The sequence below is a fragment of the Bos taurus genome, chromosome 1, assembly GCF_002263795.3.
Source record: "Bos taurus isolate L1 Dominette 01449 registration number 42190680 breed Hereford chromosome 1, ARS-UCD2.0, whole genome shotgun sequence".
NCBI classification, from domain to species: Eukaryota; Metazoa; Chordata; class Mammalia; order Artiodactyla; family Bovidae; genus Bos; species Bos taurus.
The window spans coordinates 52,348,637-52,375,547 of NC_037328.1; the positions used below are offsets into that span (position 1 = coordinate 52,348,637).

General features: G+C 37.7%; 1 protein-coding gene across 18 annotated transcripts in view; it reads left to right on the forward strand.

Annotated features, from left to right (window-relative positions):
* Positions 1 to 26,911, forward strand: part of BBX (BBX high mobility group box domain containing) — a 298,089-nt gene that overhangs the window by 215,514 nt on the left and 55,664 nt on the right. For all 18 annotated transcript variants that reach the window (XM_005201322.5, XM_024990118.2, XM_005201330.5 and 15 more), the window contains 4 exons: positions 75 to 273; positions 3,927 to 3,994; positions 19,348 to 19,428; positions 22,482 to 22,556. In XM_005201322.5, the coding sequence (XP_005201379.1) occupies positions 75 to 273; positions 3,927 to 3,994; positions 19,348 to 19,428; positions 22,482 to 22,556 (423 nt within the window). The remainder of the gene's footprint in view (positions 1 to 74; positions 274 to 3,926; positions 3,995 to 19,347; positions 19,429 to 22,481; positions 22,557 to 26,911) is intronic.

The following is a 26,911-nucleotide window of genomic DNA, read 5'->3' on the forward strand; positions in this document are numbered from 1 at the left end:
AGTAAGGTGAAGGCTATTAGAACCTTTTCAATCTATGTGTTAATTAAAATATGTTGTCTGTTCTTTATTTATAGTATAAAGATGCGTTTATGAAGGCAAATCCTGGCTACAAATGGTGTCCTACCACAAACAAGCCTGTGAAATCCCCAGCACCCACCACTGTCAATCCACGAAAGAAACTATGGGCCTTCCCATCTGACTCTTCAAGAGACTTGCCAAGCCCCAAGAAAACAAAGACTGAAGAAATGCCTCAGCTTAACTTTGGAATGGCCGGTGAGTTTAAACACTAATTTTCCCTGTTCTTTAAGACTGGGGCAGTTCATGTAGGCAGTATTTTTAACAGATAATAGAGAGGGAGAGAAAAGCAAAATTTATGACCAATAGGAAGTAATGGCAAATATGTACCTTAGCTTAAAGCTTTGGAGTATGACATGCTTTTTAGAATGTATATATAATTAAAGAAAGGAGGGTTAGACCAAGTGGTGGAGCCATTGTAAATATCTGTGGATTCCTGACGTTGATATGGAAAAGCAGACAACAATGTGGAGACTGTCAGGAACTCAGGGATTTTGTAATGTAACAAAACAGCTTACACACTCGTGCCCACTATTAAGTTGTTCCCCGTAAGCACCTTCTCTGGAGAAGGGAATGGCAATCCACTCCAGTTTTCTTGCCTGGAGAATCCCATGGACAGAGTATCCTGGCAGGCTACAGTTCATGGGGTCGCAAAGAGTCGGACACGACCGAGCAACTAGCACACACTGTAAGCACCTTAGTTGTGTTGCACACCTAACAAGCCACAGTTATGTAGATCATTTGAGGATATGAAACATCGAGGGCAGGGGGATGAACAACTCCATCACAAATCTAGGATGGATCTGACAGCTGTTTTTTAGAGGGAATCGCCATCCCAATCCTTTTACGGGCCCGGCAAATTGAACATTCCAGATGGTCCCATTTGTTCTGAGCCTTTAATATTCTTTGGGTGGTAAGGAATGTTACAGCATTTATTACCACAAAATAAAGTATTTATATTCACTTTGCAAATGGTTCTGTCTTCCTAGCTGTTATAATACCATAATCAAGAGAAGTTTCCAGGATGAATTAGGGAGACTGGGCAAGATGGAAGCATTGAAACTGATGTGGAGCTAGAGGGTTCCCATGTCATTAGTACAAACAAATTTTCTTCAAAATGGGAGCTCTGAACAGTTTGCAAAATAGAAAGCTTGGGAATGAAAGTTTAGCAGTATTGTGATGAGGCTTCACTTTTTAATTGCCAGGAGGCCTAGTGAGATTTAACAGTTCAATGTGTGACTTGTGGCATCTAACAATGTGGTGGTGTCACATGTAAATCTAAGAAATGCCATCTGGCCATTCTTGGGGAACAAAGTCTTCAGGTGATTGTTATGTAAATATCTGTGGTATAGTTCTAGGTGAGCTTACAAAGTGATACTTTGCATATCTCAGAGGAATCAGAATAGAGATCTGTCTTTGTTTCAGCTGTTACTTTGTACAATTTCAGCTTCAACCTGCTTGCTGCTTCTAGAATCCACAGATTGTGTCAGTAAGAGTTTTTATAAAATACTTAATCATCTGAACTTATCATCAGGACCAACTCAGAGTATATCTTTGACTGGCTTCTGAATGAATTCCTTCGATTAGCATGTGTCTTCCATTGCTTTTTCTACCACTTCTAAGTCTAGATCAGTCTTTCTAGGTTGTGTTGTGTTTTGTTTTGTTTTGCATACAGTGGCTATTCACAAACCAGAAATACTGCAGAAAGCTATAAAAGATGTCTATCTATAGCATTATTTCTGTCAGTTTATTAGTCTACTTGTTATACCTACAAATTCAAATTGGGACCTAGGTTTCAACCAAGATATTTACAGGTCAGTTTTTAAGAACAGCATTCTTTTTAAAAAAATACAGAAAAGAAGGAAAAGAACTTTCTCACATTATATAAGGGCCTGTGATGGATGTTGGAAATCCATGATCACAGCCCTTGTTAAGCTATATACAGCTGATAACATTGGTCTGATGTTCCTTTTTAGCACAACGATAGCAAACTAATTTGCTGTTAATTAAAACATGGTTCTTAGTGTTTAAATCTAGAGGAAGAAGCTGTAGGGCTTTTAGAGGCCAGTTTAAGCTTACATGGAATTTCATTTTATTTTGTTTTCCCTGTAGTCCTTGTCACATGACATTTTGCATTTTTTAATAACCCCAAAGCAGTCAAGTGTGTGATATCCAAGAAGGAAAAGCTGTGTAGAATTTAACTTAGTGCAGGTCCTCTGAGTGAAGGGAATGCATGCTATTTATATAAGTATAGTTTTGATATATCCAAATAACATTATATAAGTATAAATTAACATAAAGGATGATGGTAATTTCTTGTCTGTGTTTTAGTGTCTATACAGCAAAGTCATATTTGTGTATAACGTAAATAGATTATCATGGAAGTATGTTCGTATTTTACTTAGTAATTTGAACTAACGCATTTTTATCTTTATTAGAAAGCAATTGTTCAATCCTTCTTATCTCTAGAATGGCAGTTCCAAAAGTATTTGGCTGCCCTGAGAACTGAAGTTCACTTTTACTTTCCACCCAGTTCATTTCTCCTAATTTTTATTGGCCAATAGATTTAAGTGTCAGTTTTAGCAGCCACAATAGTTCATAAACTTAACGTTTAATTAAGGATTGAATCTCAACAATGAAGAGCCTTGTTTTAGCAAATCGGTCTGTGTTCCTACATCTCTTCCTACAAGGCGGTCTTCCAACATGGAGCTGTTTTGTGACCACCTGATCATTTGGTGACATATTTTACCTCTACTAAGCTCTTTCTTTTTTTAAAAAAGCTCCCGCAGATTCTTTTCTTTTTTTAAAGTTGGACCATTTGTAAGATGTGGTCAGAGTTGCTTCATGAGTTCTTGAGACAGATTTGTATTGAAAGATGGATTTAAGGACATATCTTTAAACAAAATCAAAAAAGAAGAAAAGAAGCACCTGAATGTCTTCAGGCAACACTATGCCTGATCCTCATTTTTAATTGTAGAGAGATTACTAAAATAAAAAAATTGTGTTTATTGAGGACCAGGAAGCACTAGGTTAAGCATTGACTTAGGCATTTTCACATATGTTATTTTATTGAAGTTCTGAAATGTAACTTATTTAAGACAACCTTAAAGGATATAGGTTTCTTATTGTCTGTATTTTCTTTGTTTGGATATAATCCTGGGTCATAGATCAACCAGTTTCTGTTTCTACTTCTGTTGATTATTGAAGGAATGAAAACAAAGACCTTCAGTAGTATAAAAAGGGTTCATTTTGAGTGCTAAAAGATATTTTGAGGAAGGCCCTAACCTTATCCCTAAGATTTAAGATGTCAGAAATACTTAACTGTTGAACTTAGATTTGTTTTTGAAAGTTTTAAAGAAAGAATATTTGAACAAAGCCCACTAAATTTTTGGTGGCTCATTTGTAAAATGTCTTTCTGTTCTCATGTTCCTCCAATGACCTGTTTCTTTTTATCAGCCCTGATTTCATGTGGGAAAAATAACAATTTGGGAATAACAGCCTCAAATTTCTTAGAAAAAAGCATAAGCACTCTATTGTTTTTTTCATCCAAACTCCCCATGCAGTAAGGAAAGAAGCATTGCACTAGGAGATAATTCATGTTCTAAACAGCTGTGGTACTGAATAAAGTATTTTGTTGGAATGGTGGACAACAGTGGTATTCTTAAAGCTCACAGAAGTATGAGTACTAAGCATATATATGCCAGGTTACTGCTTCATAAAGTTCAAAAGTTTTCTGTAATAAGTTATGTGTGGTTCTGTTGGATTTCTGATTGTTAGTCTTTGTGAGTATTTTGGATTATATGTTCTCCATTGTTGTGAATTGATAATTTACTTACTTTTGGCTTATTTAGATCCTACTCAAATGGGAGGCCTGAGCATGCTGCTTTTAGCTGGAGAACATGCTCTTGGGACACCAGAGGTAAGTAGTCCCTATCCCTCTCTGTTCCACTCCTGCTAGAAGTTGATAACATGGACACTTGTGTTCTGTTCACAGTGTTTATTCTACAGTTTCACTGTTAACAGCTCATGAATAAACTATGCTTTTAATTTTCATGCTTTCAATTTTAAACCTTAATTTTCATTAAGGTTTCTGTGTGCATGGTATTATGCCTTGAAAGTAACAGACTGGGTTACATGAACCCAAAAGGACACAAACAGAGATTGGGTGCAGATTTTGAGATTCTCTGAGCACAGGCGTAAGACTTAGGACATACAGATAATTAGCATTTGCCATGGCTTTGTAATGGAGTTCAGATGGTGGATCCTGTGAGTCATTCATTCTGTTTATAACAGTGTCTGCTTTTGTGATGTTCTCATTTAGACTTGTTAGTGAAAAGGTGAGAGTTTAAAAAAAAACATGAGACTGTTGGTCTCTCTGGTACCTGAATAAATCCAAACTCCTGCTTTTGAAAATCAGAAAACGTGGCATTTTAGGATTGCTTATTCTTTAAAATGGAAAATGAAAAAGGACCCAGACCCTCCTAATGACCTTGGTCTTATTTTATTCCCTTGTATAGTTATTGGGTTGTGTTTGCTAAATAACTCTTAGATATAGTCTTGACAGGCAGGTAGTAGTCAATAGCCATGCATAGTTAGCATTTGTGGAATTTCTCTATTTTCCAAACCCATTTAGCAGAGGCCAGATGCATTGACCTGCTACTGGTCACATTATTTTATACACTGAAGTCCTTGAGGTGGAAATTTTTCAATCCCCAACCAGCATTACTACTTAGGACCCAAAATGGCAATTTTATTGCATATACATATATACATAACGTATGTATGTACATACATATATATGTATGGGCCTCCCTGGTGCCTCAGATGGTAAAGAATCTGCCTGCAACGCTTGAGACCAGGGTTCGATCCCTGGGTCGGGAAAAATCCCCCGGAGAAGGGAATGTCAACCCTCTCCAGTATTCTTGCCTGGAGAATTCCATGGACAGGGGAGCCTGGCAGCCTACAGTCCATGGGATCGCAGAGAGTCTGACACGACTGAGCAACTAACACACACATACACATATATATATATTCCTTCCTTCCTTTCTTAAGTTGTATGCATGCCTTATGAATTACAGTTAAAGCATATTCAAATAGTTGTTTTAGAAGATACCACATATTTACATCACAACACTCTTTTATTATTTATAGTTTATGTTTGGGATCCATAGTAGTTGACCAGATATTCAATTTGATTTAACTTGTTGCTGCTGCTGCTGCTAAGTCACTTCAGTCATGCCCGACTCTGTGCGACCCCATAGACGGCAGCCCACCAGGCTTCCCTGTCCCTGGGATTCTCCAGGCAAGAACACTGGAGTGGGTTGCCATTTCCTTCTCCGATGCATGAAAGTGAAAAGTGAAAGTGAAGTCGCTCAGTCGTGTCCAACTCTTAGCGATCCCATGGACTGCAGCCTACCAGGCTCCTCCATCCGTGGCATTTTCCAGGCAAGAATACTGGAGTGGGGTGCCATCGCCTTCGGATTTAACTTGTTAATTCTGTTCAATTTAGAATCACAATAAATGTGTCAATTTGGTGGACCCGTACTTATTTACATTGTACTTATCTTTAGCTGAAAAGGAAACTTTGTACTTTTGCATACTCATCATTCAGCAGGTTTGTATTTCCTCACATGATAGCCTTCACTGGCATCATTTGACTTTATGACACATTAAAAGCAATCAGATTAACTCTGACTAGAGTGTAGAGCATCCCAAGCATGTTCCCAAAGGTGAAGGTTGGAATAATAATGCGCATTTGACCTTTCAGCACAGTCTGACTCATGATTCCCAAGAATGCACTGTATTGTGAAAGTCAGTATCATCTTCTCTGATAGATTAGATAATAAGGAAATTTTCTTCCAAACATCTATTAGCATTCCTTCTAATTTTCAGGAAAAAATGTAAACAAATAAACATGTATAGAACTTACAGATGGATGAAAATGCTAGTCAGAAAAAGGAATACTTTTTTTTTTCTTTGAATTAAAATTTGTCTTTTGGGCTCTTTTTAGTGAATAGCTCTTCTCCCCACTTATGAGGACAGCAGAGTTTGACACAAGCAGTTTAAATCATGCCGTGGTCAACCTTCCATTTCTAATGAAGGGGGAACCATTTTGAAAATTCTCAAGCTAAAGAAACAGAGAAAATTAAATGGCCGAAAGAAATGAACCATACAGGAGAAAGAATTTCATACTAAGGAAGTTGCCAGCACTTAGGTTTTTAAGGACCACTTCTAAGAATACAAGTCTTTCTTCATAATTCCTCCTTCTTGTCCCAGATATATTTAGGCATTATTGAAAATGGTCTTGAGCTATTGAAACAATAAAGGGGCAAAGTTTGTATAACATAATGCCATCTCTAAATATAATTAGTTTGAGAGTTTTTTTCATACCTGTCAGTAGATTTCATTTAATACCTAATTTCTATGCAAAGTCGCATTCCAAATATGTAGACATTTTCATAGAACTTTAGGGGCTTATGTACATTGGCAGATGACAAATACAATGAATACATACTTATATTTTTAAAAGAAAATTGTAAAGATAATGAGATAAGGAAAGAAGTACAGAAATTTGATACTTCTTAGATTTGGAACAATTACCATGAAGTCTGTTTAAACTGTTGGGTAGGACCAGTCGAATAAAGTGACATTTTACAAAAATTCTTCCACAGAGGAGGTCTAATTGTAATGAATTTTTAAAATGCCATGAGAAAATTCTTACTCTGAAATGGCTTATTGAAAAGGAGATTTTCCTTTATTTGTCAGCCTGAAACCTAATCACATAGAAAAAGTCCTCAAAAGCCTATTTTTTTTTAAATATGAAAAATTTAATATAGGTAATAGTTTTATTTTTAAAAGCAATTCTATTAACAGAAGGTAGACAGGCTTACTGTTACAGGAACAATAAAACTCTAGGTTAAAGTTTCTTTGGTTTATACATTTCGTAGATCTACATATGATGTGCTCTTAGGGTTTTTAGAGAGAAATTATAGGTTCTTGATATAGCAGTGAGCAAATAATAACAAGCAGGATGTCTGAGTTTTTGCTTTCTCCTTAGTCTTCTGATTAACTCTAAATTTGCCACAATATGTTTGGCATTATTAGGGCAGCATTTTTATATGCTACTATTTGTGTCTCTGATGAGTGAAATGGGGTAAGAATTGCATTTACAGTTTGTTTGACTCTTTTTCACATAAATGGTTAGTCCTGTCTTTTCTTTATACCCAGAATACACTGAAATATATTTCATATTTGAGACAAATTTTTAAAAGCAGTGTTTGTTGTTAAGAGTATATGAATTAAAGAAGCAAAATAAATGTATAGGCATCCCTCATTTTATTGTGCTTTGCAGATACTGCAATTTTTACAAATTGAGGGCTTTTAGCAACCCTGCGTCCAGCAGGTCAGTTGGCACCATTTTTCCAACCATATTTACTCACTTTGTATCTCTCTGTCACATTTTGTCAATTCTTGCAGAATTTCAAACTTTTCATTATTATTATATTTGTTATGGCAGTCTATGATCAGTGACCTTTAATGTTACTATTGTAATCTGAGCTGGTGAGTAGGGGGTGCTACAAATCATATCCATATAAAACAGTGAACTTAGTTGATAAATGTTGTGTGTATTCTGACTGCTCCACCTGGGTGACAGCATGTCTGTTTATAACATAGTTAACTGAATATTTCAAACCCACTGTTGAGACCTACTACTCAGAAATGAAGAGTCCTATAAATATTATATTTATTTATAATACTACTACTCATTTTTTTTTTTTTTTTTACTACTGCTCATTGACGGTGCACCTGGCCATTCAAGAGCTCTGACGTAGGTGCCCAGCAAGACTAATGTTTTCATACTATTCCACACATCTTTTCCGCGGCCCATGGATTAAGGGGTCATTTTGACTTTTAAGTCTTCTTATTTAAGAAATGCATTTTGTAAGGCTGTAGCTGCCATAGATGGTGATTCCTCTAATGGATCTGGGCAAAGTCATTTAGTTGAAAACCTTCTGGAAAGGATTCACCATTCTCGATGCCACTAAGAATGTTTGCATTTCATGGGAAGAAATCAAAATATCAACATTAAGAAAATTCCCTGGCAGTTCAGTGGTTGGGACCCGAGGCTATCCAGCAAGCCATGCGGCATGACCAGAAAGAAAGAAATAATAATCAGGATTAATAGGATATGGGGAAAAGTTGATTCCAACCCTCCTGGATGACTTGAGGGGTTCCAGACTTCACTGGAAGAAGTAACTGCAGATGTGCTGGAAATAGCAAGAGAACTAGAATTAGGAGCTAAAGATATAACTTGAATTGCTTCAATCTCATGATAAAACTTGAATGGATGAGGAGTTGCTTCTAATGGAGCAAAGGAAGTAGCTTCTTGAGGTGGGATATCCTCTTGGTGAAAATGCTATGAAGATTGTTGAAATGCCAAGAAAGGATTTACAATGTGACATAAATTTAGTTGATAAAGCAGTAGCAGGGTTTGAAAGGATTGGCTACAGTTTTTGAAAGAACTTCTACTTTGGGTAAAATGCTATCAAAGAACATTGCAGGCTGCAGAGAAGTCATTCGTGGAAGGTAGTGTCCATCAATATGACAAACTTTATTGCTGTCTTAAGTTAAGAAATTGCCACAGCCGCTCGGACCTTCAGCAGCCACCACACTGATCAGTCATCCATCAATGTCAATGCAAGCCCCTCCATCAGAAAAAAGATTACAACCCACTGAAGGCTCATGATAGTTAGCGTTTTTGAGCAATAAGGCATTTAAGTTAAGGTGTGTATATTTTTTAGGTATAAAGTTATTGTACACTTGCATGGGTGTGTGCACTAAGCCACTTCAGTCATGTCCAACTGTGTGCAACCCTGTGAACTATAGCCCCCAGGCTCCTCTGTCCATGGGCTTCTCCAGGCCAGAATACCGGAGTGGGTTGTCATACTCTCCTCCAGGGGATCTTCCCGAACCAGGGATTGAACCTGTGATTTTTACCTCTCTTACATTGGTAGGTGGGTTCTTTACTACTAGTGCCACTTGGGAAGCCCTTGTACACTTAATAGACTATTTATAGTATAAACATAACTTTTATGTACTCTGGAAAACCAAAACTTTGTGTGACTAGCTTTATTGCAGTATTCGCTTTTGATGGTAGTGGCCTGCAGCTGTACCCGTGATATCTCTTAAGGTGTGTCTGTATTGAGCAAGACAGCCATTAGGGAGTGACTACCGCCCGCCACCCCCACCACACACACACACTCAAAATGGCATGTTAAGCTTGTCTCTACTGAGACCCAGTGAAATGTAAGTATAGAAGTCTTGTTAGGAAATAACCCCATAATAGTGAAGGAAATGGAATGTTTCCAGAGAATATGAAATTTTAGTAAACTTACATAAATCAAAAAGCAAATGACACTTTTTAATTGAGAAAATATGATATAAGCTTAAAGTATACTAATCAGGGAACATCAGAGACCTGGTCTGTTGAACAGTGTCCAGCAGCTTTAGTGAACATATCTCCTCTTTTTTACTTTTAAGGAACAAGAAAGAAAAAGTAGAATTAAAAGTAATATTATTAAAAATTTAAGCAAAGTAATAATGTTCACAAACTCTGGGAAGAGCTAAGGAGAAGGAAGTTATTACATTGAGTTAAGCCGTTATGTTTCATATCAGTGAGTTATATTCTGAAGATGGAAATGCAATAAATAAAGTATAAGTATTATGATCTAGAATTTCTGTAATCTCCAGGACTGAAAATCTGTAGTCTTATATTTTTAACTTTAAAAAATAAAACATAAAAATATAAAGCTAAATTAAAATTTAAAAATAAAGGCAGGAAGAAATAAATTTCAGAGATGAAAAGGGAGGTTATTCAACACATAATGTATAGAACAGCTTGGAATAATATTGGAAAGGTCAGTATTAGATCTAGGTGAGCACAGAAGTCATCTTGCCTAGAAAAGGAAGAGATGATTTGAGGAATAATAGAAAATAAGAAAAATTAGGCAGAGTAATCATAACTGATAAAAAGGTTTGATGGTATCAATATCTATTTAGTTGAATAAATGAAGACAAACCTTTAGACATTTGGAAAGTGTATTAGACCTGAATTTGTGATTTTCGGATGCCTCGTTGTTTTGTTGGCATTAAGAAATATGGTGGTAAAGTTAAGATCAAGTCACATTTTTGTTTTCCTTCCATCGTGTAAAATGGAGCTAATAATACTCGCTTGCCTCTAACTCCCAAGACTTCTATGAAGATTAATTTAAAAAAAGACATTTTTACCTCTCCTGAAAAGCATTCTAGTATTGGTACTTAGTATTATTACTATAATTTATTCTAGCCATTTCGTACTTGAAATGTCAGGCTATTACTCCTACAGGCTATAGTATGCTTTACCAGCAGCATACTCACGTTGAGCAAATAACCTGCTCAAGATTGTGTGGCTATGACGTGACAGAACTAGGATTTGAGCCCAGAGGGACTAACTTCAGTCTTCCAGTAGCCCACTTGTGATTCAGTCCCTGCCCACCTCACCTCAGCCCCTGCCACTTCTCCAGCGGTGTTCTGAGCTGCAGCTTTATGCACAGGCATTTCATGAGTACTTTCTGGGGACCAAGCCCTATACTAAGCACTTACACTGGTTATCTCATTTCATCTTTCCATGAGCCTTAAGAGATTGGTTTATTATTTCCCATTTCATAAATGAGGAAACTAGGCTAGAGAGGTTAAATAACTTCTCTAATGTCTTAGAGCAAGAAAGTCATTATACTAGCATTTAAACCTGTATATGTTCCGTTAAGTAATGAGATGGGTGAAATGAGATAAAGAAAAGGTGGTAATACCAGTATTTGTTAAATTAATGAATATGTCCATATTTAAAACACTGTGAGTTTATTTTTATTTTTTTAAATTTTATTTTATTTTTAAACTTTACAATATTGTATTAGTTTTGCCAAATGTCGAAATGAATCTGCCACAGGTATACCTGTGTTCCCCATCCCGAACCCTCCTCCCTCCTCTCTCCCCATACCCTCCCTCTGGGTCGTCCCAGTGCACCAGCCCCAAGCATCCCACTGTGAGTTTTAAATTTAAAACAAATACAGATTTTGGTAAAATTGAAAAATTTCCCCTTTCTTACAATTTCTCATATCAGTGAAGTGGGACAGTTATTTTTACTACCTGTTGGTAACATTGAGCTACTGTGACTTCTGCCTCTCTTAGGCTGCTATATTTGACTACTTCAGGATGCTAAAATCTACTGAATTCCAACCTCACCCCCAACTCTTGCCCCCTTCACAACTTTTGTCCCCCACCAAAGCTTTTAATATATGGGCTTCTCTGGTGGCTCAGATGGTAAAAACATCTGCCTACAATGAAGGAGATCCAGGTTTGATTCCTGGGTTGGGAAGATCCGCTGGAGAAGCAAATGGCAACCCACTCCAGTACTCTTGCCTGGAAAATCCCATGGACAGAAGAGCCTGGTAGGCTACAGTCCATGGGGTCGCAAAGAGTTGGACACGACTGAGTGACTTCACTTTCACTTTTCAAAGCTTTTAATTCCCTTCTCATAGTTTTATAGCTTTTAAACATAGTGAGGAAATACTATATTTATATTTAAATTCACATTAAGTGGGCTCCTTGAACTTTCTCAGTTCTGGGTAGAGACCCTTCCTTTTTATAATATGCCGCTGCTCACTGCCCATCCAGCCCAGCATCTTCCATCTCTTAACAGTGGGGCTCAAAGCCAGACAGGCACCTGTCCTCATGAGTCCCCGGGCCTCATTGCTCAAGATGCTGACGAGCTCAGAGGAGCCCCTCCGTTCCCAGAGGTGGTGGAAAGGGGGAATGGGAAAGGTGGGCAGCAAGTGAGTGGGGAAAGAGGGGAATGAACAAGTGGGTGAACGAGAAGGGTGGGATGTGCTGCTGCATTGTTGTCGACAGTGTATTTATATGCACAACTGCATTCTGTCTTCACTGTGTCCGGTGAAGAAGTCGGTAGCGTTGTTACCTGTTTTATCAAATGAGGAAACTGAGGCGGGAAGATGCTCTGGTTTTTCTCAGTGTCTGTCGCACTTTACAGAAGTGGCCTGGAGTCTGACCTGAACTTCCATCCTAGCGCTCTGCCACATGGCTTAGAATGACAGGGAACTTGACTCTGGTGGCCCTGGTGCCCCAAGGGAAACCACGGACTTATCCTTCTTCTCAGCCCATGATGAGTTGACTTGATTTGCATTCTAGTTTCAAGGAATTCTCAATTCTGTGTGGTACTATTTGGTGTGATCCCCAGGGTGGCCCAGTTCTCTTTCGGCTGCACCCCAGCCCTGGCGTCTGTCAGTCAAGTGCACTTCTTTAGTCCTCAGGTACTCCTTAACCTCATTTAGGTTTAATTAAGAGTGGCTCCATTTTAGTCCTTAAGTAGATTTTGAAGGACTTACTTGGATATAATATACTTATATTGAGTTCACCTGTGTTTGAAAGCTCAAGTCCATTTAACATCTCATATTAAATGCAAATTAAGTGATCACCCAGATGCTGGTATAGAAGGATCCTTGGTAAAAAGTGCCAACTGTGGGAAAGCCTGGGCCAGGTTGAGCGAGGGTAAGAGTCAGTGCATGGGCCTCAGAGTCACCCAGATCTTTACACTTGAACTCTGAAAGGGACTCCTCTACTCACAACCCCTCTCCTCCCGAAGAAGACAAACTTACCTTAGAAACACTGGCACTTACTGGCCCCTCTCCCTCAGCCTTGATACCCTTCCCAGTAGTTACTGAGGCCTGGCAAATGCCATCTCTGATTGAATTGGGGCCCCACATCTTAGCTGGTTTATTTCCTTAACCTTCTAATTAGTCTCCTGCCTCCAGTCACTCTCCAGCCAGGGTCATCCTGCACTCCACTGAAAGCACTCTCTGACTACACATCTCTCATCATGCCGCTCCTCTGACTATAAACCTTGGGTGACTCCCCATTGCCTTCAGCCTAATCATCACACTTACTAAAGTAGCGTTCAAGTTCCTCTCGGTTCAGTTCATCTCGTACTGCATTCCCAGACATCTCAGTCTTCAGCCATACTGGGAAGATCGCTGATGCTCATGTACACAGGGCACGTAAGCCGTACTTTGCCCCCTATTGTTACCACATCATTTCCACAATTCTGATGTTCCTTCTAGGGGTATCTCAGATGCTACTTGCCTTACTTCTTCCGTCCACCCCCAGATAGAATGAAGGCTGCTTCTCTGTCCTCCCATAGACCTTATAATATTCCACCAGGAGGCACATCTATTCTTAATGTGTAGCTGTCTCCTGCACTTGAGCCACAAGCACCTTAAGGGCCAGACTCATCCTCTTAGGGTTATTTTATTCCCTGACATGTAAGGCACACAGGTGGGATGTAGGCTTCTTAAAAGAGAGCAGCGGTCTTTGTTCTGGCACATATTAGGTGTTTATTGAATATTTGTTGAAGGAATGAGTAATCAATAAATGTTTGAATTAGCAAGGGCAGGGATGTGGAGCTCAGATATGACCAGTGCACTTCACAGCTTTGGTTGACTGTGTATTCATCACAGTCCAGCTCTGTGACTGGTTTTGTGCCTTGAGAAGTAGGAATGGGCTTAATAAAACCTAGCTTTCCAGACCACTTACAGTGCATCTGACTGGCTTGATTTTGTTTTATATAAAGGGACCAGGTCATGTTTCTATGTCTCTCATTATTACGATGTACATTTTGCCTGTGGGAAAAATACTACCTCGTCATAATTCTTAATTATACTAATCATTCCCCTTCCTTGGTTATTGAGAATTATAGCTAATTTAAAGGGAAGATTGGATTTAAGGGAAGTTGAACACGTAACAAAGCCGTGTTTAAAAGCCCTTTAGCAGTTCTCTTTATTGGGTGTATAGCAACACCTAGTGGCTTTAGGGATTACTTCAGAAACTACTTCTAGAAACAGCTCCTTGAGTTTCTTTCTCCCTTTACTGACTGTCTGCTCATTGGGGATTTTTCTTCCTTCTTAATTAATGGACAAATACCTTTAATCTCTATATTTTGTTATATTTAGCCATATCCCACTTAATAAGTAATTAAGAATACTGTAAATACAAACAGCAAAGTGATACCCCAAGGTCTGCTGCTGCTGCTAAGTCGCTTCAGTCGTGTCCGACTCTGTGCGACCCCATAGACTGCAGCCCACCAGGCTCCCCCTGGATTCTCCAGGCAAGAACACTGGAGTGGGTTGCCATTTCCTTCTCCAATGCATGAAAGGGAAAAGTGAAAGTGAAGTCGCTTAGTCGTGTCCGACTCCTAGCGACCCCATGGTCTGCAGCGCACCAGGCTCCTGTCCATGGGATTTTCCAGGCGAGAGTACTGGAGTCGGGTGCCATTGCCTTCTCCACCCCAAGGTCTGCTGCTGCTGCTAAGTTGCTTCAGTTGTGTCCAACTCTGTGCGACCCCATAGACAGCAGCCCACCAGGCTCCCCCCGTCCCTGGGATTCTCCAGGCAAGAACACTGGAGTGGGTTGCCATTTCCTTCTCCAATGCATGAAAGGAAAAGTGAAAGTGAAGTCGCTCAGTCGTGTCTGACACCTAGCGACCCCATGGACTGCAGCCTACCAGGCTCCTCCATCAATGGGATTTTCTAGGTGAGAGTACTGGAGTGGGGTGCCATTGCCTTCTCCTACCCCAAGGTCTAGGCCCCTCTAATAACATTTCTTAAATAGGAGCCTTTTGTCGGAAATAACCTCTTCCTTCCATGTGGGTATAATGCCAGATTTCTTTATCAAACATTCACATGTATGCACAAATATGTACAGTTGCACTGGATGCCTCATTTATCAGACACGCAAGAATGAATTCTACCTCAGTACATTTTCCATGTCATTGAGCCGTTTTTACATTTTGAGTTTTTAGGTGGAAGTAGGTCTAGCATGTCAGAGAAGGCAATGGCACCCCACTCCAGTACTCTTGCCTGGAAAATCCCATGGACAGGAGCCTGGTGGGCTGCAGTCCAGGGGGTCGCTAAGAGTCGGACACGACTGAGCGACTTCACTTTCACTTTTCATTTTCACGCATTGGAGAAGGAAACGGCAACCCACTCCAGTATTCTTGCCTGGAGAATCCCAGGGACGGGGGAGCCTGGTGGGCTGCTGTCTATGGGGTCGCACAGAGTCGGACACAACTGAGCGACTTAGCAGCAGCAGCAGCAGCAGGTCTAGCATGTATCACACACATTTATTTCTGCCTTTTTAAAATAAAGAATACATTTTATAATTATCCTTATCTTGACAACTTAGAATCATAGTTATAAATACTAATTTACTACACTCAGGAGAAACTTTAGGACCACTTGATCTACTTTGTGTTGTTGTTTTGTGTGTGTGTGTGTGATAGCCCACTTTTCTAAGTAACTGAGATTTTTTTAAATTGTAATACAATTTTGGAAGGTTACTTTCCATTTAGAGTTATTTCAAAGTATTGGCTATATTCCCTGTATTATACAGTATACCCTTAAGTCTATCATAAACCCAATATTTTGGTTAAGTAAAGTAAGTCAACTATACTTCAGTAAAATTTAAAACATATTGTGTCTACAGTTTTTCTGCCTTTTCCTTCTGTGTCTTGTTGCTGGTGACATTGTTTCTTTTTCAACACTCTTCCTTTTTCTTATCCCAACTCTTGGCCCCTTCTGATTTGCTCCTTCTGTTCTTCTATGAACTAGAAAGTTAAGTAACCACGTAGTTTAGTAGTAAACCAGTTCTTCTGACTCCTAACTTTGTGCTGTTTCCATTATACTACACTGAAGATAAAGGCTAAATCTACAGTGCTTTAAAGTAAGAGTGACTAGATTTTAAAAGAAGACGTTATCCACTGCAGTAAAATGCATAGCCTCAGTGGCTGTAATAGCTGTTCTAACCATTGAGCAGTCTTTGTTGTGTGATTCCTGGCCAGGTCATTGAGATTCTTCATTTTTATAAACATGGAGAATCAAGTCAGTCAACAGGTATTCCCTGTGCGTTTAGTATGCATCTAGTCCATGGGGAGCACAAACTCGCTCATATAAACTTCTCTGATTGCGTAGCACAATTGACATGTGTAGGGCTATAGGGGCTTCCCTCATGGCTTAGATGGTAAAGAATCCACCTGCAATGCAGGAGACCCAGACTCATCCCTGGGTCAGGAAGATCCTCTGAAGAAGATAATGGCTACCCATTCCAGTATTCTTGCCTGGAGAATTCCATCGACAGAGGAGCCTGGGGTCACAAAGAGTCAGACAAAACTGAGTGGGGGAGGGAAATAGGGTTATAAACATCTTGATAATTACTCACATTTGAATTCTTCATATAAGCAGAAAGTTTTACTTAAGACCACCTATCATAATGATTTGCAGGGGGTCTTAATTTAACTTTAAACTTTTATGGCTGTATATGCTGCTGCTGCTGCTGCTACTGCGTTGCTATAGGCATGGCCAAATTATCTACAATGGCACTTAAAAGAAAGTTGACTTTTCTTCTTATGGTTAATATGAACTCTAACTGAGCCATGAGGAAACTAATCCCATAAATGATAACTGTCTTATGCATCATTGGATCAGAAATAAAAATATGTGTGTGTGTGTTGTGTAGACTTTATATGGGGTAGCTCCCATATATGATAATATACTTAATTCTAAATATTTCTATAGATTTTTCGTGTGTGCCATCTACATATCAAGTCACCTTATTTTCATTTAGTCCTGGGCTCAATTTTTTTTTAATTAATTTATATTTTTGGTCATGCAGCTTGTGGGATCATAGTTCCCGGGCCAGGGATTGAAAGCAGGCCACAGCAGTGAAAGTGCCAAATCCTTAACCATTGGACTGCCTGGGAATTCCCAGGGAAATCAAAATAAAATAAAATTTTGATTATTTACCAAGGTATCTAGGGGCTAAACACCCCTAGATTCCTTATAAACCAGAACAGTATTGATTTTTTTCATTGTTCAGAAACTATATGGAGTTTTATTTAAAAAGAAAGGAATTTTTTGTGGCTAGTAATGTCAGGATTTGCTGGCCTTTTTAAAGTACATTTTGTGTCTCCTTGGATCATACATTTAGAAAGCAAATAAAAACTACTGGACTTTTTGGCACACTGGTTGTCAAATAGTTACAGACAGCAAGGGAATCAGGCTTTGGCAGCCAAACCACAGGTGGCAAATTAATTAAAGTTTCTGCACCTTTTCTGTGGAGCTTATCACTGGAAGAAGGTGGCCAATACTCTTTCAAATCCAAAGGTGACAATTAAAATTTTAAATACTTGCTTCTGTCCAATGGTCTGTGATGTTGTTAGAAAATATATCTTCAGTGTGAAACTGTGGTTTTAGGAATATAACCTGGGTCACTGCTAGCTCTTCCCATAGATTCAACCATCTAATCACATGCAGTTATTAAAATTACATAGGGAAAGGTTTAGTAACACAAGAAAATCAATGTACTGTTAAAAGCAAACATTTTGTAACTAGTACAACATCCCATTTCTGTTGAAAACATTATCTCTACACACAACTTCAAGAATATACATGGAATTCTAACAGTGCTTATCTTTGGGAGATAACATTGTAGATGTAGAGTTTTCTTCTGTATTTTTTTTTCCAGATTTTAAACAGTGATCTTGGATTATTTTGTTTTCAGAAACAGGTTTCTAAAAAGTATTTTTAACTTTCATTTTTCTCCTAGAGTAAAAAATAACTTGTTCCCTCAGATTCTCTTAACTTTGCCATTCAGGGAAGAAAAGAGAGGGGGCACACTGATTTGGTATTTAAAAGACAGGGTTCAGGATGGGGGACGCATGTATACCTGTGGCGGATTCATTTTGATATTTGGCAAAACTAATACAATTAAGTAAAGTTTAAAAATAAAATAAAATTTAAAAATAAATAAATAATAAAAATAAATAAATAAAAAAAGATGCACAACCTGAAAAAAAAAAAAAATAAAAGACATGTTATCAATTTTAATTTAGTTAATTCAACAAGTACTTGAGTATCTACATTGCACCCAGACAATGTTGAGGATTCTGCGTTAAACAAAACCTCTGGGAGAAGCTGGAGCATAAACACATTCTTATGTCTTGTGGTGGTCAGTGATCGTTGATTGTTGGGGAGTAGAGGTGTTGTTTACGTCTCTCGTCCTATGTCCTTTATCTGTAAAAGGGGGCAGATCAGAGGGATACTGAAATTCTTCCCCAATGGCACCCCACTCCAGTACTCCTGCCTGGAAAATCCCGTGGATGGAGGAGCCTGGTAGGCTGCAGTCCATGGGGTCGCTGAGGGTCGGACACGACTGAGTGACTTCACTTTCCCTTTTCACTTTCATGCATTGGAGAAGGAAATGGCAACCCACTCCAGTGTTCTTGCCTTGGAGAATCCCAGGGACGGGGGAGCCTGGTGGGCTGCCATCTATGGGGTCACACAGATTCGGACACGACTGAAGTGACTTAGCAGCAGCAGCAGCAACATGCTATGACTCCTATGACTTTTGAATTACGGGCTACCAAGGTGATTATTTCACCCAAATGTAGTCAATTTTAACATTCTGTAAAAAAGGAAATATGTATCCTGAGAATAGTACTTGATTAATAGCAAGAATTTTTTTTTAAAAAGTCAGTAGTGTTTCTGTAACTTTTGTTAATAATGAAAATCACAAGTAAAGATTTTAGAGTGTTAAATGTTTACCCAATATAGTGAATAATATACAAGAATATATTATAAAAGAAATTTCTCTTAGAAAAATAATACTAACTTTTCTAAGATTGAGACTTGTATGTAAATTCAGGAAAACCCTGGAACACAAAAATTTGACCTGAGGTTTATTTTCCCAAAAGGTTTATAATGATCAAAACTCATTTGTGTTTTCATATAGTCAAGTGATATGAAATATTGGGGAAATGCAGAATGTGGAAAAAGTAGATATTCGTTGGTTTTGGTTGTAGAAAGCCAAGAGATCAAACGAGTGTCATTGTAGAAATTTCACTGTGGTTAATCATCATGAAATGCAGAGCCTTGTCTATGTCCTACTATTTATGGCATTATATTTAGCAAATGAATGAATATATAAAACTTTATAAAACCATGTATAAGACTTTGCAGAATATAACTATCTTTTTTTCACAGTACTGCCTCAAATTCGGGAATGAAAACTGTTCCTTCCTTAAATGGGAATGTTTTAGGTGACATCTGTCCTCTGTTGTCGTCCAGGAGCTATTTGTGTGATGCCTCACGCCACCTTTCTTTGTTCTAGATCTCCTCTGGCACTTGCAGGCCTGATGTTCCAGAATCCTCTGAATTGCGTCAGAAGTCACCATTATTTCAGTTTGCTGAGGTAATATACATGATGCAGTCTATACTTAATGAAATTGTAAAGTGAACTTCAATTTTGGCTGATGACAGTAACTTAAAGCAATGACGAACTCTTCGTTCTTAGATCTATTTGATCATAAATGGGAAAATAAACTAAATTTTGAAACTCTAGAGTCTCTTAATTAAGGAATAAATATATTTATAGAAACATGTTATTAACTCATACTAAATGTTATTTCCCTTAAACCTCATCACTAATTTTTATTCAGGGGTAGGAAAGTTAAGAATATAATTGAATTATTGTTAGAACTTATTTATCGGGTGTTAATTTGACAGGTATTGAATTAGAAGATAGAATTGTTTCATGGTTATTGGCTGTGCATTCCTTTTTATTTATTTTCAATATACTTTTCTCCTAATTGAAACTTTAGCATGCAGTTGGTAGTTTTCAAAGTCTTATGTCTTAATGTTAGACCTGTTTGGCTCAGTATGTCACTAACATACAGATGATGTAGAAAGCACATTATCCTTGATATCAAGTCTAAAGGTTAAGACTGCTTCCCCAAATGTCTGCATTTACCCCGGAACTCAATATGGAGCCATCATTGATTAATTTTTTTCTCAACGTTAAACCACATGGTCCTCCCTTGATCATGTGAATTGTCTTTCACTAGACCTTCTCTCAAACTGTCATCCCTCCTAATGTTTGCCCCTTGTGGTACAGTTTTGTACAAGGAGAAAATATTTTTAGTTTCAGACTTTTTTCTCCTCTAGTGTCCTTTCCTGGTGGTTCTCGACATTTCATTGACAGAATTACTTTTCACACTGGCATATTAGGTCATTCCTTTTATGACATTGTTGGTAATATGCCTAAATGTCCTGCTGATATCACCAGAATATTATGTTATATATTTGCTCACATAATGCTCCTTATCTATCATTTTCCTGTCTGCTCTCTGTGAGGTGTGCCATGAATTCTAATTTTCTTGTATATTGTTTCCTCAAGAATTTAATATAGTAGAGTGTTCAGTCTGCACTCCCTTTTAAACATAGTTTTATACATATTAAATAATGTTAGTGCCGGCTTTGAAAGCAGAGATTCTTAACTAGTGATCCCTGAGCCCCTGAAGATCTAGTGAAATCTCTCAGATTTCATATGAAATTTTTGGTATTTTGACACATGTGCACTTTTTTTGGTTAGTATAGCAAACTAAAGAGTCCAGAGATATCCTTGGACCCTAATCTGCCATTTCTTCAGGAGCTCGCTATTCATGTCAGAATCTCCTCTACTCAGTATTAATTTGTAGACACTTCCTTTTATTTAAAAACTTGTGAAGTGCTTTTCGGAAATCTAGATGGTTTATGCCACTGGTTCTATTTGGTTTACTCTCTGACTTAAGCTTTGAAAGGCATGTATTTCCCCTTACACAAACTATTTGTTTTCTTTAACTTTTATGGAGGGTTGGTAGGAGTGAGAAGTCATGTCTGAAATAAGACATGACTTTTATAAGTTTAAATGATAGACTGTAGGTCTGTAATTCCCAGGACATCTTTATGGATTCATATCTGCAGTCTGTCACAGCTGTCACATGGAGGTCTTTTGAAATGATAGGTTTCATGATTGGACCAAGAAGAGTTCTACAAATTTATCCTCAAGTGTCTTCAGAGTACTTGGTTTTATCTTAGCCATTTATGACCATTTGTGTATATCTAGTTTGTTAAATAGGATATGGGATATCTTTTTTCTTTCTTTCTCTTTTTTCTTTTTTACTTAGATTTATTCTAAAAATGCTTGATTAAAAAAATACAGTGAAATGAAAATTTTCCTAGTGCCTTCAGCTGTAAATAGAGTCAGTAATTCAATCAGTTCTCTCTTCTAATTATTCCTTATCTCTAAAAGTGGCTTCAATGTTGTGTCACGAACTGGCTCCATTGTCTTTCTAACCAACTTAATTTGATTAATATGAAGAAATGATTCCTATGAATTCTTATGAAGAGTTATGGTCCAGGTTCATGTATTGCTTAGTAAGTTGCCTTTGATGGAGTCAGTGAGCACAGTTAATTGAAGAAACTTTTGGGGGACTGGGAATGGGCTGAATTTATAGTGCCTACACTTTCTGCTCTTGTGACTCATTTTCACCCAATTTTGTAGCTGGATAGAAGGTTTGTTCACTTTGAAACCAAAATTAGTAACTGACTTGTCTTCAAAACATCCTTGAGAAGTATTTCCTTTAGAAATACTTGGCCCTCAGAGGAAACCTTTAATGAAGTTTGAATAAGCACTATTAGGTAGGAACAAAAGTTCTCCGAGTTGAATCAAGGATGGTATGACAGAATTCCCTATCTACTGTCAGAGATCTGAGGGTTGTGTGTGGGTGGGTGCAGGGGGCGGTGGTGGATGGGAAGATGCATGGTGTTATAAAGGAAGAAACTGCTATTCATATTCAGTGAACAGTTTATTGAACTCTGGTTCCATACTAGGCAGTGTTTTCTGTGACTTATTTTCTTCTCACCATAATCCTATAAAATGGGGATTATCATCACCATCAATTTACAATTGGGTAAAATAAGTCTCAAGAGATTAGTTGAGCTGCCCAAGGTCTTGTAGCTGATGAGTAGCAGAGCTGAGATTCAATCCCAGATACTCTGACCCGCATGGTTTGTGCCCCAACACAGTCTCAGAGCTGCCTCTAAGCAGAGAACAGCTTAAAGGGCGTGCTGTAAGAGAGAGATTTTACTTTCAGCTTCCAACATTTAATATTATATTTTTAAAAATCACTGAAATAAGTCTATCTCTGTAGGTCTTCTCAGCTGCTGTTTGGTACACATCTGATACCCATACAAGAGACATAGCAAATGAGCCAAACTCAGTCTTTTTTCTTCTTTCCACGTCTGTTTTTAGAAACATGGCCTTTGTCTTAATTTATCATTGATACTGTTTTTCTAAAAGGGATTGAGGGTGATGACTCATGTCTTAGTCTTTATCAGTGTCTACAGGGGAAATATATGGCAGATCTATTAGTCTGTTATGGAAAAAATGTGCTTGTGCTTTAAAAATTACATGTTTCCTTTCAGATATCTTCAAGTACATCCCACCCTGATGCTCCTTCAAAACAGTGTCAAGCATCAGCCTTGTTTCAGTTTGCAGAGGTATGGCTTTTTTTTAATATATATATTGGGTTCAGAAAATGTACTGAGTGCAGAAAGTATTGGAATAGAATTTTGTCACCTATAGAGAACTTCAGGCATGCCTCTTGCCATTACTGACAGAATATACATGGCAGACTGTTTATTGCTTTCTGCTACTTTTCTGTAATCATAGATCACCTCCAGATTTTATAAACATTGACTAAAGAGTTCATCCAGAATAACAGTTTTTCATTTATTTCATTTTGCCTTGTTTTTAACTTGCTTTAAAAGCTTAGGAAAATTGTCAACATGGAGGCCACAGTATTCCAATTTATTTATTAAATTTTTCCAGTAGCGAAATTAGATGCTATTGTTGATGAATGCGTCTCACAGTGAATGCAGGGTGAATACGACCTGTTAGATTGCACTGTGATGTAGCTTCAGCCAGTATTTATATTAGCATTTAATCCCAGGCTTAGGTCGGGTCAGCTCTTGCAGGATCTCAGATTTCTCTGGATTGTCAGCCAGAGAGAGAGAGCACACCCTGGAGAGCATTTTCTTGGTTGGTATGATGAGAAGGCAATCTGATATTCTTTATTTTGCCACAAAAGCCCTGGCCTCAATCATATGCTCATTTCTAATAAGCACTATAAGACAAATAATAAAATATATCCCTTTTGCAAAAGTAAGATACCATCTCCTTTAGGTTTTTCCCCATTTTCCTTTTTATTAATTTCAACCAAAAATGCATATCATAAACTAAACAATTTTTTATAGGGTTGAGAGAAAATGACAAGCAGGACTGTTCTGTTTAATATTGATGTATTGAATCACTTTGATTCATTTGCATAAAGAGAGCTTCATAAATGAAATGTAAAATGATATCCTTTTGGCAGGAGAAAACCCAGCATCTTACTTTGAAAATGAGAAAAAATTACTTTTAGCTCTAGCAGTTTTTTTTTAAATGCTGCTTCTTCTTGGGACACTTGCGTCAACCAGCACAACTCGAGCCTACCAGTTGGCTTGCTTATCTGTAAGACTTCTCTGCCATAGTGCTGCTGCTATAGTTGTTGAGGGCTATTCTATAAAAGTGGTAATCAGAATATCATATAATGGTATCATTTCACTAAGAACAATTTGCTTGATGAATCTGAATAAATTAAGATTTTATCATAATTTTTCATTATGATAAACAGGCTGGTATTTTCACTGTCGGGAATAGTTTTGTTTTATATTTCCTTGCTCTCCTCTAGTCATTGATATCCATTTACTTGATACTAATAATTTTTTCAAAGATAAAAAAGAATTTTGACATGACTATAAATGTTTTTAGTGTTGGCACCTGATTGGTCCCATCAGACTTTTTAGAAACATTTCCTTCCAAACACAATTTATTTGCCATATATTTAAATTCTATACTCATGAATATTAGAAAGGTTATGGCTTGTCTTTGACACATCTGGTATTTACGTATGCGTTATTTACCAGGAGTTTTCAATTTAATTAAAAATGCTTGTATAGCATATCTCAGCTGATGCATTTCTAACAGGTCCTGTCACTCAGAGTGCGGTTCTTATTTAAGTGATAGCAACATCAGATTTATCAGGTGTCCCAAAGCCCTGGGCAGCCCTAGGGAGCAGCGTGAAGGTGAAGCAGCCACTGTCTCATGACTCTGGAGAATGAGATCGTGTGCCTCTTTTGAATTAATTTGTTCTGTACACTCATTCCTCAAAAAGAAAGTTGTTTTTTTTTTTCCTAGTAAAGAACCTCTCTTTCCTTAGGAATTGTGCAGGAAGACATTTCCAGATGTCAATTCTCTATACTCAATGGCATTTGTCTTCTGAGGATTTCTGACCATGCATGTATAAGATTTAGGAAGCTTTAAAAAAATTAATTTGAAAACTCCTTAGGACTTGTTTCAAGGCCTTAACAGAGGAAGGCATGCACGATGGAAAACCAAAATAAAATGTTCTGCTTTGGAATCAAATACAGTTCCCATCTAAACTCTGTGTATTATTTTTCCTGGTTTTATTTTGTGTAGGTTGATAATTAAGAGCCCTTACAATTCCTAGGCAGATTAAATTATTACATACTTAGCTATTTAACTGTAAATGCTATATATGATTATACAAGAGCAGTATACTAAAATACAGGGTTCTCTAAGGATATATATAACTTCCAGTCACTTTCCCCAGCTGACCCAAGAGAACTCTTAAGTTTCAGTCTCTCTCATGTTATGATCTGACCATATTGTCAGCCGAGTATTGCACTGGTTTATTCAAATCTAAACTATACTAACTAGATGGACTGATTAAATTATCTACTAAGATCTGCTATGAGTATATTTATTACGGTAGAAATAGAATAGCCTATAATTACTGTGATCGTATCCCTAAAACTTTTATAATTATTTCATAAAACACCCATCACCTTTGAGAAAACACAAAGGCTCTTGAAATTCTTGTTCTAATTAGTCTTTACCAGAGGCTCTCCAACTTTGAAACACATCAGAGTTCCCTCAAAGACTTGTTCAAACACAGATTGCTGAACCCCACCCCCAAAGTTTCTTATTTAATAAGTCTGCAGTGGGACTGATAATTTGCATTTTCAACAGGTTTCCTCTTAGGGAACTGCAGTTTGAGATCACTGCTCTATAGGTGGTAATTTTTACCACAAGTTATTAAATCAGCATTGTTAAGGCACTTCTGGTATCTCTGGGAACTTACAGGGAAAGGATTAAGTGAGGAGGAAATGGGCAGATAATAGAAATTTGCCCAAGGGGCCACATTATAACCCTCATCCCTTTTCTGAGAGATTCTTGGTCCTATTACATACACTTAGAGAAAAATGTTTATATCATTTAGGCAACAGTTTTCTCTTGAAGAATGTTTAGCTTTGTAAATGCCCTTAAGATCAGGCTTGCAAAATGCTTGAGACCCTTAGTGTTAATTTCAAGTGTTCATAACTCCAGGAAGAGGTTGGTCATTTAGTGTGTAATACAATTATCCTAGAAACACACTTTTTAAAAAACAGTAAACTCAGGGCATTTCTTTAAATGAATATATTTTTCTTGTATGTCAAGTCTTGGGTCTCTGTCTCACAAGCTGAGAAGGGTATCTTTTCCTTCTGAACCAAATCTGATCGTTTTAAAACCCATTAAAGTAACCTGCATGGAACCATGAAACTAAATAAAGAACATTTTGCTTGTAGGTTCTTCATAAATGTGTACATTTGAAGGGAGAAAGATATATCTGCTTTACAAGATCTAGAAAGAAATACAGAGTATAGAACCTGTTTTCCTCACATTTCAGCCTGTCTCCCATTCCATATTGATGGTTGTAATTCATCAAGATTCCACTTGGCCCATCTGAAGAGCCATCACTGTTTCCAGACTCTGATCCATTAAGTTGGTCAAAATGAGTTTCCTATCTGCATTTTTTTGTTGTTTACATGTAGACTGACACATCTGTCTCTGTTTAGATCTCATTTACTGAAGACTAAAGACCAAACGTAATGCCAGAAGGGAATTGTTGTCATCCATTATTTAACAATTCTGAAAGCCATGACCAGTCCACGTATCCTCTTCTCTGCTGAGTGGCTGACTCTTACACCTGGAGTATACCTTTATCTTGAAAAATTGCATGTTTACTTTGAAGACAGGGAGCTAGTCTGGACCATTTAGACAGATACATTTGAACACTAAAACTTCCCTTAGAAGATTTTTACTTTGCTAATGTAAATATAACTGTAATCTCTCCAAGGTATTGTCACTGTTGGATATAAGCAATTAGTGTGGTTTTAAAGCATTCATTTTTATGATGGCATGCCCAATACGTTACGGAATGTTATACTTGACACAGATTCCGTATGCTCACACTGCAGCTCATCGGTGTGAACGTTTTCCATGTTTTATTGGAAGAATTAATATTTCTTTTAAGATAAGGAAGACCAATTATCTCATATTGTTTGTTTGTTCTTTGATTCATTTATTCACTCAACAATTGTTGGTCATTTCCTCCCAGACTACAGTGTTCATGATACCTGTTATAACTCCAGAAGGCTTCTGCCTAATTTGCTTTTTATCTTTGCCACCTCTTTCCTTGATGTGCTCCCCTACCTCAGGCAGCTATAAAATTAGCAGTTTAACAACAAGGGTGATCATTTTTCTTGGCAGTTTTGCTGTATGTTACATACTTTTAATACCCACCCTGTTTATCAGAACATTATTTAATAGACAGAGGAGAGACTACAGTGGAATTAACAAATTGGCAAGCTCCATCCAATGTGAGGAAAATAAAAAAACATAGCCACCAACTTACTGTGCAGTATGGCCCACTACTGCCCCCTACCCAGGAGGGGAACATAACATGCACTTC